This window comes from Pan paniscus, chromosome 3, assembly GCF_029289425.2.
Source record: "Pan paniscus chromosome 3, NHGRI_mPanPan1-v2.0_pri, whole genome shotgun sequence".
Lineage (NCBI taxonomy): Eukaryota > Metazoa > Chordata > Mammalia > Primates > Hominidae > Pan > Pan paniscus.
Window position 1 is genome coordinate 110,625,001 of NC_073252.2, and position 13,075 is coordinate 110,638,075.

A 13,075-nucleotide genomic window follows, 5' to 3' on the forward strand; every position below is an offset into this window, starting at 1 on the left:
GAAGACAGTGCTATATTGATGATCCTGACCCTGGGTAAGCTTAGAATAATGTGTTTGTATCTTAGTTTTCAACAATTAAAAAAAAAAAGTTTTAAAGGTAAAAAAAGAAAAATTTTAAATAAAAAAGCTTATGAAATATTTTTGTATATACAAAATGTTTGTGTTTTAAGCTGTGTTATTACAAAAGAATCAAACAGTTTTTAAAAATTTTCAACTTTATAAAGTCAAAATGTTATAATAAGCTAAAGTTAATTTATTATTGAAGAAAAAATTTTAAAATAAATTTGGGGTAGCCTAACCGTACAGTGTTTATAAAGTCTACAGTAGGCCGGGCGTGGTGGCTCATGCCTGCACTTTGGGAGGCTGAAGCAGGCGGATCGCTTAAGGTCAGGAGTTTGAGACCAGCCTGGCCAACGTGGTGAAACCCCATCTCTAATAAAAATACAAAACTTAGCCAGGCATAGTGGCAGGCGTCTGTAATCTCAGCTACTCGGGAGGATGAGGCAGAAGAATCGTTTGAACCCAGGAAGCGGAGGTTGCAGTGAGCTGAGATCACAAACTGCACTCCAGCCTGGACAGAGCATCATTCTATCTCAAAAAAATTAAAAATTTTTTTAAAAGTCTACAGTAGTGTACAGTAATGTCCTAGGCTTCCACATTCACTCACCACTCACTCACTGACTCAGCCACAGTGACTTCCAGTCCTGCAAGCTCCATTCATGGTCAGTTAACTATAAAGTTAACTATTAAAAAGCTATAGTATATACAGTTTTCTGAGGACTTCTACAACCAAAACTTTGTGGTTATTATTTCCAATTTCTCCTTCCCTCCCCCCCATACAGGTGTACCATTTTAAATATTTTATACCATATTTTCACAGTACATTTTCTGTTTAGATACAGAAATACCACCATGTTACAATTAATTGCCTACAGTATTCAGTACATGCTGTATAGATTTGTAGCTGAGGAGCAATAGGCTATACTATGTAGCCTAGTGTGTAGTAGGCTATACCATCTAGGTTTGTGTAAGTACACTATGACGTTCACACAATGACAAAATTGTAAAACAATACATTTCTCAGAATGTAACCCCATTGTTAAATGATATATGACTGTACTTATTCTCTTCTAACAATCTGAAGATCTATAAAATTATACTTCTTGATAGCAAGGGCAGTTCATACCAACTGTCCATACCTTTTTTCAACAAACTGACAAAAAAAATATGCTTTACAAATTAAATATTGCCTCCACAGATCCTACAAAGTAAGAAAACATTACAACTGCCTTATTTTAATAATAAATAATATTCACCACACACAATAGCCCTGTATCAGTTAGGTTTTCTTCTTTTGTTAAAAACAAAAACAAAAATCTTAAAGCCACATTTATATCAGAAATTCCACAGTATTTAAACATTCAGTTCTTTAAAAATGATCAAGCTTTGGTGCCACTCTGAAATATTATTCATTTTATTTAATTTCTGGCAACTATATCTACAAAACAATCTTAGAATGAGAACTCTAAAGTTATGTGTCAAGAAGCATTTTTTAAATTTAAAGAAATATCTAATACAAAAACCTAAAGTATTAAGTTTTCTTTAAAAAATTATGTTATCTTTTTATTTATTATTATGTTGCTGAGATTCTAACAGCAGAAAAGATTTTGTTACTGACCTAGCAAGTATTAATTAACTATGAAGCATTTTTAAAAATTAGTTTTATTGTGAAGACATGCCACTTTAGAAATGAGTCAGGTCTTCTGGGCGCAGTGGCTCATGCCTGTAATCCCAGCACTTTGGGAGGCAGAGGTGGGAGGATCACTTTAAGGTCAGAAGTTTGAGACCAACCTGGCCAACACTGTGAAACCCTGTCTCTACTAAAAATACAAAAATTAGCCGGGTGCAGTGGAATGTGCCTGTAGTCCCAGCTACTCAGGATGCTGAGGCAGGAGAATCGCTTGAACCAAGAGGTGGAGGTTGCAGTGAGCTGAGACTGCGCCACTGCACTCCAGCCTAGGTGACAGAGCGAGACTCTGGCTCAAAAAAAAAAAAAAAGAAAGAAAGAAAGAAAGAAATGTGTCAGGTCTGAATGCCTGGCTGGACCTTAGAAATATGTCAGAGAAAATTTCTAAAAAATAATTCCTCTAAAATAGTTTCCATTTGTGAATAGGTGATACAAATGAGCAATAGATCATAGTAACTGGGCTTTCATTCAGAAAATCATCCAAGAAATCATTAACAATGATATATATGAATAATGATTCTTATATATCATTGTTATGTTGGGTGAGTAAAATGATAAGTAGTTTACATAAATGACTAATTTGTATTAATTGAACACAGCCAAACTAAGCCTTTCTGGATTTGGTTAAGAAGAGAGTACAGAGTTAACTCTATAATTCAAATAACAGAAAGTTAGTCTGAAGTTTTCTGAGGACTTCCACAACCAAAACTTGTTATAGATTGGTTATTATTTTCAGTTTCTCCTTCCCGCCCTAGGAAAGTATTATTACATATCCACACCCTTTGCCATGTTACTTGGCAGTGCTTCCCACCAGAGAAGTAGGGGAGTATATTTCCCTGCCTCACTGATGTTAGGCTTGGCTGTGTGACCTGTGCAAATGGAACGTCAGCAAACATAATATGAACTGAAGCTTTAAATGTGTTTCTATGATCTGTCCTGCCCTCTTGCACTTCTGCCATCTGTTAGAAGATCATGCCATAGCAACTGTTCTCAGAATAAGAGACTTTACCCATAGCCTCAAGCCAAGCCACACCACTTGACCTGTAGAGTCATAAGCTGTTGTCTTAAAGTACTGAGACTGAGTTTGTTAACCCTCATTATTTCAGCAATAGCTGATCAATACAGTGTCCCAAGTAGACTGATTTTCTCAACTCTCTAGCAGAAAGTTACCAATGTGCAAGTGGCCCAAGAAGCCAACAACTTTCTTTTACTCCATCCCCATTGCTTTTCCCCATGCTCTCCTTTCATAGGAGGAAGCTGCTGATTGATTTTTTCTCTTCCAACAGCTGATGCCCAGGCTTCCCTAGATCAAAACTTGATAAAGGAGATAGTGCTACCTGTTACAGCCTGGAATCTTGTGTGCTTAGTCTTGGCTCCCAATACCTGGAAGCTAGCATTTGAGCCTCCTGGATTCTTGGATATATACAAACACTAAAAGTCTTGGCTTTCTTGGAGAGCATCAAACACAAATTTCATTTGGATATTTTACTCAGTGTCAGATCCTCTCCATCACTGTTTCTCCTAGAATACAACTAATTTCATTTAACTTGTAAGGAATCTATTCCCACCTCTATACTTTCCTCTTCAAGCCTATAAAAAGAAAGTAAACAGGGAGAAGGAGAAAGGATAACTCGGTCATGGTGAGTTGGATCTATTCACGAATTTGAAGAATGCTTTGAAGCAAACATAAAACATACACTGGGTAGACTATATCCAAGGATCCACATGCATGCACCTTAGTAGAATATAAACTATCATAGCAGTTTGTTTTATTTAAAGGAAATATTATTTCATCAACAGAAATAAGAGAATCTGAATGGTATATATAAATCAAGAAACAAATTGAAGCTACTACTTCTTACCTGCTTCAGCAGGGTTCTATTGGTCCCCAGTTTATGCTGCTCAATGCTTTTTCTCACATAGACTCTTTCCGTAGGAGTCAGGTCTTCTTTCATTAGTGCATGTAGTTCTTTTAACTGTTCACTTTCATTTTCTGAGCCAGCATGCAAGCTAAAGAATTATATTAAAACACTCCTCTTTATTCCATTTTTCATAACATCACAGTAAAGCAAAATATAGATTTTCTTTTTTTTAATTATACTTTAAGTTTTAGGGTACATGTGCACAATGTGCAGGTTTGTTACATATGTATACATGTGCCATGTTGGTGTGCTGCACCCATTAACTCGTCATTTAACATTAGGTATATCTCCTAATGCTATCCCTCCCCCCTCCCCTCACCCCACAACATGCCCCAGTGTGTGATGTTCCCCTTCCTGTGTCCATGTGTTCTCATTGTTCAATTCCCACCTATGAGTGAGAACATGCGGTGTTTGGTTTTTTGTCCTTTCGACAGTTTGCTGATCCTATTACTGGGTATATACCCAAAGGATTATAAATCATGCACACGTATGTTTATTGCGGCAGTATTCACAATAGCAAAGACTTGGAACCAAGCCAAATGCCCAACAATGACAGACTGGATTAAGAAAATGTGGCACATATACACCATGGAATACTATGCAGCCATAAAAAATGATGAGTTCATGTCCTTTGTAGGGACATGGATGAAGCTGGAAACCATCATTCTCAGCAAAATACAGATTTTGTAAGTTAACCAAGTAAAGATAAGCCTTTCTCCATTCTTCAAAAATCAAACTTAAGGTAAGAGTGATATAAAAGTACCATACTTCCCTCTGACCATTCTGTGACTTCTGGAATTTTGCATTCTTACCTATAAGGTAAAATTGGTTTGGCAATCTTCCTAACACTCCCAACTCTGATAAAGTTTTCAAATCCAAGACTGAGAAGCCTTTAAATAAAAAAAAATACAGATTCTGATTATTTAGGAAACAGAATATAAAGTTTCATATAATAACTGTTACTACAACTAATTTTGTCTAACAGTATATTTTAATTATAAAATTTAATGTGAAATACCTAAACTCAAAAAGTAAATGCAAGTAGTTGGTTTTTTAAATATAATGCATTTTCTAGAAAATTTTAAAATATGCATTATTCCATCTTGAAGGCTCACTAAATGTTCATAAAATGCCAATGTTAGTATTTATCACAAATAAAATTGCCTCTAAAGACATAATAAAGCAATAGCTATCATATACTTAGCACCAAGATTTGTTAGGAAGAGCCTCTTTACATATGTTACATTGTTTAACACTCACTACAGCTCTAGATGATATCTCCTCTTAGAGATGAGGACACAAGCTCAGAGGTGAGGTATCATGATTCAAGCCCAAGCAACTCTGTCTACATCCAAAGGTTATGACCTTTCCTCTACATACATTACCCCCCAGTTAGGGCTTTGTGAGGAAGGACCCCTCACCTACACTTCCCTTTTATATATCTTACAGCTCTAGCACTATGCTGGGAACACAGGCGGAACTCAGTGAATACTCAACCCTCTAAAACTTCTACCACCTCAAAATGGGAATTTAAAGAGCTGGAGAACTAAACTATAGATCTCTAAAAACAATTTTCCAAAATAAGTAGGAAACAAACTAGTGTCAATACATGAATAGATTTCGATTTTCACATTTCTCACAGTCTTCACCCTGAAGAATAATAGCAACTTAACAGGTTGAAATACTAGTTTACAATTTTTTTTCCAATGCAAGTTTGGTTAAATCTATAATAATAAGGGATGCAGTCTCCTCAAAGTACTATTCACCCCATGCTCTTTCATTTCTTCTCAAGAAACTGTTCTATCCATTACAATAGGAAAACATTGTCTGTTCAAGCACACAATGAGAAGGTTATTTCAGTGTGAAGAAATGTACGAAACCAGACTATAAGCAATTGAGGCACAGATCCTAATTAGAGATTCACATTTCTCAGGTTCTTCTCAGAGATTTAAGCATTAAAGAATCTCTTTTATAAGTTTCCTGTTAACTTTTAGTATTGAGTACTTACCCTCCCTCCTCATTCTAACTTCTCGTTTTTTTGTTTTGTTTTGTTTTTTAATATTGTTTTGTTTTCTAACAGTCTACAGTTAAATTTTCACTTTGGGCTAAGCAATCTAAAGTTCCTTCCTGTGTAGTCTCCAGGTAACTCCTCATTGTCTTTAATTTAAAAAGAAAAAAAAAAAAAAACGTTGTCCTCAGCCACTCTTTTAAATTGCTTATAAGAGTGTGTACTGGAAGAATCTTTCTGAAGGGAAATTTGAAAAGTGTATTTAGAAGCTTAAAAGTTTTCATATTTTTTATTCTAGGCTTAGGATTATTTTCCTAAGGAAAGAATCAGAAATGGATACAGAGTTTTATGTTTAAGGATCTTTGTCATAATATAATTCATACTGGCAAGAATTTGGAAATAATTTACTGATCAAAAATTGCTTAATGTATGGTATAAGAAAATCATTGAATATAATAGAGTTATAAAAAATTACATTTTCTAAGTTTTTTTTTTTGAGACAGAGTCTCACTTTGTCACCCAGGCTGGAGTGCAGTGGTATGATCTTGGCACAATGCAACCTCCACTCCCGGGTTCCAGTGATTCTTGTGCCTCAGCTGCCCAAGTAGCTGGAATTACAGGCATGTGTCACCATTCCCAGCTAATTTTTATATTTTTGGTAGAGATGGGGATTTGCCATGTTTGTTGGCCAGGCTAGTCTTGAACTCCTGGCCTCAAGTGATCTGCCCACCTCAGCCTCCCAAAGTGCTGGGAATACAGGCATGAGCCAACCTTTTAAGTAAGAAAAGCAGGACACAAACAACACATACTACTGAATCACAAATTTGGAAAATAAAATGTGTGCATGTATATTTAAAAATCTGTAAATAAATATAATAAAACATCTGTGTAGTCTGCATATATTCTACCATAAGCATTAACTTGTATAATTATAAAAATTAATTTTTAAAAAGCTTATGCTTAGAAATAATGACTGTTTCTCCTAATCAAACTTTGCCATTTATGTTGAAATTCAGATCATTAAACATCAGAACATTGGTGAAATACTGTAATACTTCTTTGCATTTTTAATAGTCTTATGCAATCACAAAAATTATCTTAAAAACAGATTGTCTTCTTTGCATTCCTCTTATTGAAATAAAAAACATAATGTACTTAAATTTGTTCAGCCATTTTACTATTATGTATTCATATAGGCAGATGAACAAGAGACTAATCTATAACTACTGATTCTGGAATTTGATTTTAGCCTACTTCTTTTTTTTTTTTTTTTTGAGACAGACTCTCCCTCTGTCACCCATGCTGGAGTGCAGTGGTGCAGTCTCAGCTCACTGCAGCCTCTGCCTCCTGAGTTCAAGCAATTCTCCTGCCTCAGCCTCCTGAGTAGCTGGGATTACAGGCACCTGGCACCAAGCCAGGCTAAGTTTTTTTGTATTTTTAGTAAAGACGGGGTTTCACCATGTTGGCCAAGCTGGTGTTGAACTTCTGACATCAAGTGATCTGCCTGCATTGGCCTCCCAAAGCATTGGGATTACAGGCATGAGCCACCATGCCCAGCCTGATTTTAACCTACTTCTAAGGTAACAGACCCAAGACTCCTAGATCAGAGACAAAGGACTTTTACTTATGGCACAGGAAGCAGTATAATCATCAACATATCTGCATTGGTTTCCCTTGGTTCCCAAGTCACATGAGGAGACAAACAGCATCCAGGTAGATGCCTGCACATGCCGTGGGTTGAGGAGTAGGGCAAGAACACTGAGGCTGGGGATCCATTATCTTATAACAAGTAATAAGCAAGTCTGCTCTTTGTCCTGGAGGGAGACATTACTTCATCAGTCAAAGCTGCTTATTGCAAACAAACTGTGAGAAATGTGTTGGGTAAGAATGGTCAGGGACTTGCATCCTTAGCATCCCAGCAGGGATGCTCAGGGCCGCTGGCAGACTGCCTCCCCCAACAATATCTCTCTAGCCCTACATGTTCTTGGCTGAACTTGAATTTTTGCATGAGTATCACTGTGCCAAAATTTCCAGTTCTGGTTTTGATTTTATCCTACTTACAAACTAATTAGCCCATTAGTGTTTCATAGATGCTGGCTTCTGGGTCAGAGACAAAGGTCTTGCATTCTTGGCATAACCAGCAAGAGTACATGGACACTCAGGGCCCATAGTGGGTTGCCTCTCTCAACAATATCCCAAAACATTAGCTACTTAAATGCACTTGTCATGCCTACCCAAGAAGTACTCTGTCAACAGCCACATTAGTAGAAGAAGAAATCAGAAGTTTCCACGGCCTTGCATTTCCAATGGTGGGAGCTTCACTCTTTTCAAACAGCTGTACAAAGAACAAAATCACCACTGCCAGCAAATAACTCTTTCCTGCTCCAAACACACCTAATTATTTTAAAAGAAGAAAAAAATAAAAAGCATAAAATAAATAAATTTCTTTTTTCTTTTCTTTTTCTTGAGACAGAGTCTCACTCACTCTGTCACCCAGGCTGGAGTGCAGTGGCACAATCTCAGCTCACTGTAACCTCCACCTCCCAGGTTCAAGTGATTCTCCTGTCTCAGCCTCCCAAGTAGCTGGGATTACCAGCGTGCACCACCACACCTGGCTAATTTTTGTATTTTTAGTAGAGCCACCATATTGGCAGGCTGGTCTCAAACTCCTGAACTCAAGTGATCCACCTGCCTTGGCCTCCCAAAGTGCTGGAATTACAGGCGTGAGCCACTGTGCCTGGTCAAACATAAATTTCTATAGGTATAACAAATATTTCATCCATCTCTCCCTCCTCCATTTAATTAATTAATGTCTTCAAAATACATTGAGTGTTCACTATGTGCAAAGCACAGGGGATAAATAGATAACCAAAATACTTCCACTTTTAATGAGACCAGCACCTACTTAAAATGATAAACAAGGAATAATTAGAAATAACATGGTAAGTAATATTATTTTGGATCAGAGAAGGAAGAAAATCTATCTCTGTTTTGATGGAGGTGGGAGTACTTCCTAAAATTAAGAAGTAGAACTAAGACTTCCAGAATAAGATGTCCAGACTGCTTAGAGATACGGCCATTCCAGGCAAAGCCATGACAAAGCATGTCGCTGTTAAAATAACTTTTCTATATAACCTCTACCAAATAGGCAAGAGATGAGGCTGATAAGGTAGGCACAGGGGTAAATCACAAAAGCTCTGTTTGCTATAGCTAAACAAAGTTTGAATTTTATCTTAAAGGCCAGCAGATGTCATCTAAAGATTTCAAGCAATGGTTGTTTTTTTTGTTTTGTTTTGTTTTGAGACAGGGTCTGGCTCTGTTGCCCAGGCTGGAGTGCAGTGGCGCAATCGTGACTCACTGCAACCTCTGCCTCCCAGGCTCAAGCCATCCTCCCACCACAACCTCCAAAGTAGCTGGGACTACAGGTGCATGCCTCCATGTCCAGCTAATTTTTAAATTTTTTTGTAGAGACAGCGTTTTGCCATGTTGCCCAGGCTGACCTTGAACTCCTGAGCTTAAGCGAGCTACCCTCCTTGACCTCCCAAAGTGCTGGGATTACAGGTGTGAAGCCAAGCAATGGGTTTGACTTAATCAGATTGTGTTTTAAAAAAACAACTTGAATGAAAATATGAAGTAAGGCAAAACTAGTGGTAGATCAATTAGAAAGTTGTGTGAGATAATTACAACAATAATAAATGTTAACTTTACTAAGCACCTCCCATGTGCCAAGCACTGTTCTAAGCCCTTTATGTATGTTAACTCATTTAATCCTCCAACCCTATGAGGTGAATGCTATTATGATCTCCATTTTGCAGAGTAGGAAATTAAAGATTAAGAGATATATAACCTGCCCAAAATCATACAGCTAACAAATGATACAGTCAGAACGTAAATTCAGGATTCTAACTCTAGACCCCACACTCTTACCCGCTAGGCTATATGGAGGTATGATGAAGGCTTGGATTGAGGGGATACAAGTAAACTGGAGAAGAGATACTCAATATGAAAGATGGATAGAAGCTAGAAGGAACACATTTCAGTGACTAATCTGATGGCGGGAGATGAATAGTGAGAGAATATGAGGAGGATTAAGAGAGAGTCACTTAATCTTGAGAGAAAGAAAAATCTACGATCACTCTCAGATTTTATTTGGTCAACAGGGTGGATATGACATAATTCCTCAAAATAGGACAGAAAAGTAGGATTAGCTTTGGGGTGGAGGTCTATGAGAGAAAATGTGCTACAGAGGCAACAGAGTCCAGATAGAACTATTTACTGTAAGTAGGAGGAAGTAAATCGCCTTCACTGTGACAGAACCAAGCGGTAAGAATAGCTCCAAAATTAGGTAAATTGGAGAAGGAAGGCAGGATATTGAAAGCAGTTTCTGTTATGACCTCCATTTCCTCTTTTAGAGGCAAGATCAAGAGAAAGGGCAAGAGTGAGGTTATGAGAAGAATTAAGGTTTGTAATCACTGATATAAAGGATAGAAGAGTGAGCTGACTAGGAATAAATAAAAGGTTTTGCTGATCAAGTTAAGTTTACTATAGGAGAGCAACATGTAAACATCTAGATCAATCTGGATACTTTGACCATAAGTTTATAATGCTGCTCATTCATCAGATATGCTAATAAGTCTCCCTTTTAGGGTAGTCAGTTCTGTTCTCATCTAACAGTTTACCAAAGTGGGTACAGGTTTAAAAAGTCTACTTAGAGTTATTCTTGAACCTCATTTGACTAGGAAATTATAGAGGAGCAGACTGAGTTACAAAAGCTTACAAATAGAAAACAATTACAATTATTTTCTTTCTTGCTTCTTACCATGTATGATTGTGATAGGGAGGGTATGAGTTTGCAGTTCCTTCACTTCTTCAATGCTTTCATGTGATGCCATCATTTGAGCTATTTGAATTAGAGCTGTAGCTTGATCCTTGTTTAACTTGTGTACCTGAATCAACTCACTAGCTAACTTCAATGTTGCTCCTAGGCTGAGTAGTTCAAATTTTGTACTGACATTTGTGAAGGCTGGTGGGATAAATTTTCTCTTACTGACTCTTTTGTTACTAACTATAGTTGGCGAAGACCTAATAAAAATGAAGCAAATAAACAATTTTAAAAAAAGGGGCATTTGAAAAAGATGAGTAGAATAATTCATAACTTAGCCATCACTTTGTAAGCATTACAGAGAACAGTTTTTTATGGAAATAAACAGTAAGTGGATATATACTGTAAATGGATACATACTCCAATATCGAGGAGGGTAGAAGAGAACTGACGTTTGTTGAATACTTACTACATGCTGACACTTTGCTGAGCATTTTACATATTACTTGATGAAATCTTCACAACAACACTAGGAAATAGTTAATTATCCCAAATACAGATACGAGAATATTGAATTTTTTCCCCCAATACCACACCACAAATAAGTGGCGGACTGACTTTAAAACCCATGCTCTATTATACAAACCTAACTTAGATAATTAATCTAGCCCTCATTTCAGGTAAAACTACATCACATGAATTGGTCTTATTTCTATTTCCATGAAAATTCATTTCAAATTGGATAAATAACATAATGAAATCAGAGGATATTTATTTTTTTACCTAGGACTTCATTGTAGTGAAAAAAATAAAACATCACAGATAGATAATAATATTCCAAATTGAAAACTGGATTTTCCTATCATTTTTAATGCATTTAATATAATATCACTTCCAATTTTTTAAAAAGGGACATGGTGCTTGAGAAATTCAAAATGAGATATGGCTATATCGAGAATAAAATCAGTAGCAATATACACACTGGATTCCAGCTGTAAAATGATTCCTTTAAATGTTAAATAATTTGTAATATAAAAACATAGATAATAAAAAATAAAATCAATACTGAAATGATCCTTAAATTATCTCTTGATGAAGTGAAAATGTACAGTAACATTTATTAGCTCAAACCTTAATAAACAGATGAAAAATAATGCATAATTCCTTTTCTCTCTCTTTTTTTTTTTTGAGATAGAGTTTCACTTGTTGCCCAGGCTGGGGTGCAATGGCACCCGGCTCACCGCAACCTCCGCCTCCCAGGTTCAAGCAATTCTCCTGCCTCAGCCTCCTGAATAGCTGTGATTACAGGCATGTGCCAGTATGCCCAGCTAATTTTGTATTTTTAGTAGAGACAGGGTTTCTCCATGTTGGTCAGGCTGGTCTCAAACTCCTGACCTCAGGTGATCTGCCCACCTCGGCCTCCCAAAGTGCTGGGATTACAGGCATGAGCCACTGCACCCAGCCCCTTTTCTCTTTTTAACCACTGACAGAGAATAATGTCATAGTCTGAAAAATAATTACAATTTTATTGGCAACATTTATATAATGTACTTTTATTGAATTTTCATATTTACTTCTGATTACCATTTTTTAATACCAATGACTCAAAGGTAAAAAATGACTTACGTTGTTAACAGGTACTGTGTTAGAGGTAGAGTAGCTGGATTAAAGTAGTCCTGAATGTTTTTCAAAGTAGTCAGTTCTGTGCTAGCATTACAAACCAATAACGCATGGACAACCACTGTACAGAGGATGCAGAAAATAAACATTTGATGTAAATAAAATGGACCATAAAAACTCTATGTTAAATGCCCACATAACTCAGAGTTCAGCTACTGAATTAAGCACATGACATAAAACAAACCCTTAAACACACACAGAGATCCCAAACTTACATTCATTAAATTACTATGCTATCTGCTCATTCATTTTATAATGGTTATGCATAAACTGCATAATTTAAATCATATTTGGACTTCCATATATCAGCAAATGAACAAGAACACCTGTTTTGAGTTAGTACCTAGTAGCACTTCACAGCCAGCAGTTTCCTTTAATCAACATATCACTTGTGCCACAGAGTAGTATTTGTATAATTTTTAAACACTTTCTTGCATTTTTTCCTCAATTACTTCACAGAAATATATGGAAAACAGAAAATCAGAATAATCTAATAAGAAAATTAGAACAAAACAATCCCCCACACACCATTCTTCCTCACAGAAATATCTATATATTCAACTTCATACACATTTTCAGGAACTCACTGTACACAACAGTCGAAACTAGAGTTGGGTCCTTTTTGTTGGCTTTAATCAAACAGTGCATCTTATGTCTATCATTCTTTTTAAATATAAACTAAAATGAGCATAGTAATACTCACTGTTAGTGGGCCAATTAGAAGGGAAATAGCCTTTCAAAGGCAGTATTTCTATCTCATTAATAGATGATGGTCCAAAGAAAGCACTACATGCAATAAAAGTATCCAGCTCAAAGTCTAGGGTTTTTGAAACCACCCAAAGATCATCTGAAAAGACAAACATTTTTAAATATTACACAGACATATACAGTATGGT

The 13,075-nt window shown here is 36.4% G+C and overlaps 1 protein-coding gene across 10 annotated transcripts in view; it reads right to left on the minus strand.

Moving 5' to 3' along the window:
• The window catches only part of ZGRF1 (zinc finger GRF-type containing 1), a 100,448-nt gene that overhangs the window by 10,607 nt on the left and 76,766 nt on the right, over positions 1-13,075 (minus strand). For all 10 annotated transcript variants that reach the window (XR_008625212.2, XM_034959010.3, XM_055111720.2 and 7 more), the window contains 6 exons: positions 12,883-13,026; positions 12,126-12,240; positions 10,497-10,759; positions 7,912-8,071; positions 4,482-4,559; positions 3,610-3,757 (listed from right to left, as the gene is read on the minus strand). Coding sequence is in view for 9 of the 10 variants with exons in the window: in XM_034959010.3 (XP_034814901.1) it covers positions 3,610-3,757; positions 4,482-4,559; positions 7,912-8,071; positions 10,497-10,759; positions 12,126-12,240; positions 12,883-13,026 (908 nt within the window). In the remaining variant the exon portion in view is untranslated. The remainder of the gene's footprint in view (positions 1-3,609; positions 3,758-4,481; positions 4,560-7,911; positions 8,072-10,496; positions 10,760-12,125; positions 12,241-12,882; positions 13,027-13,075) is intronic.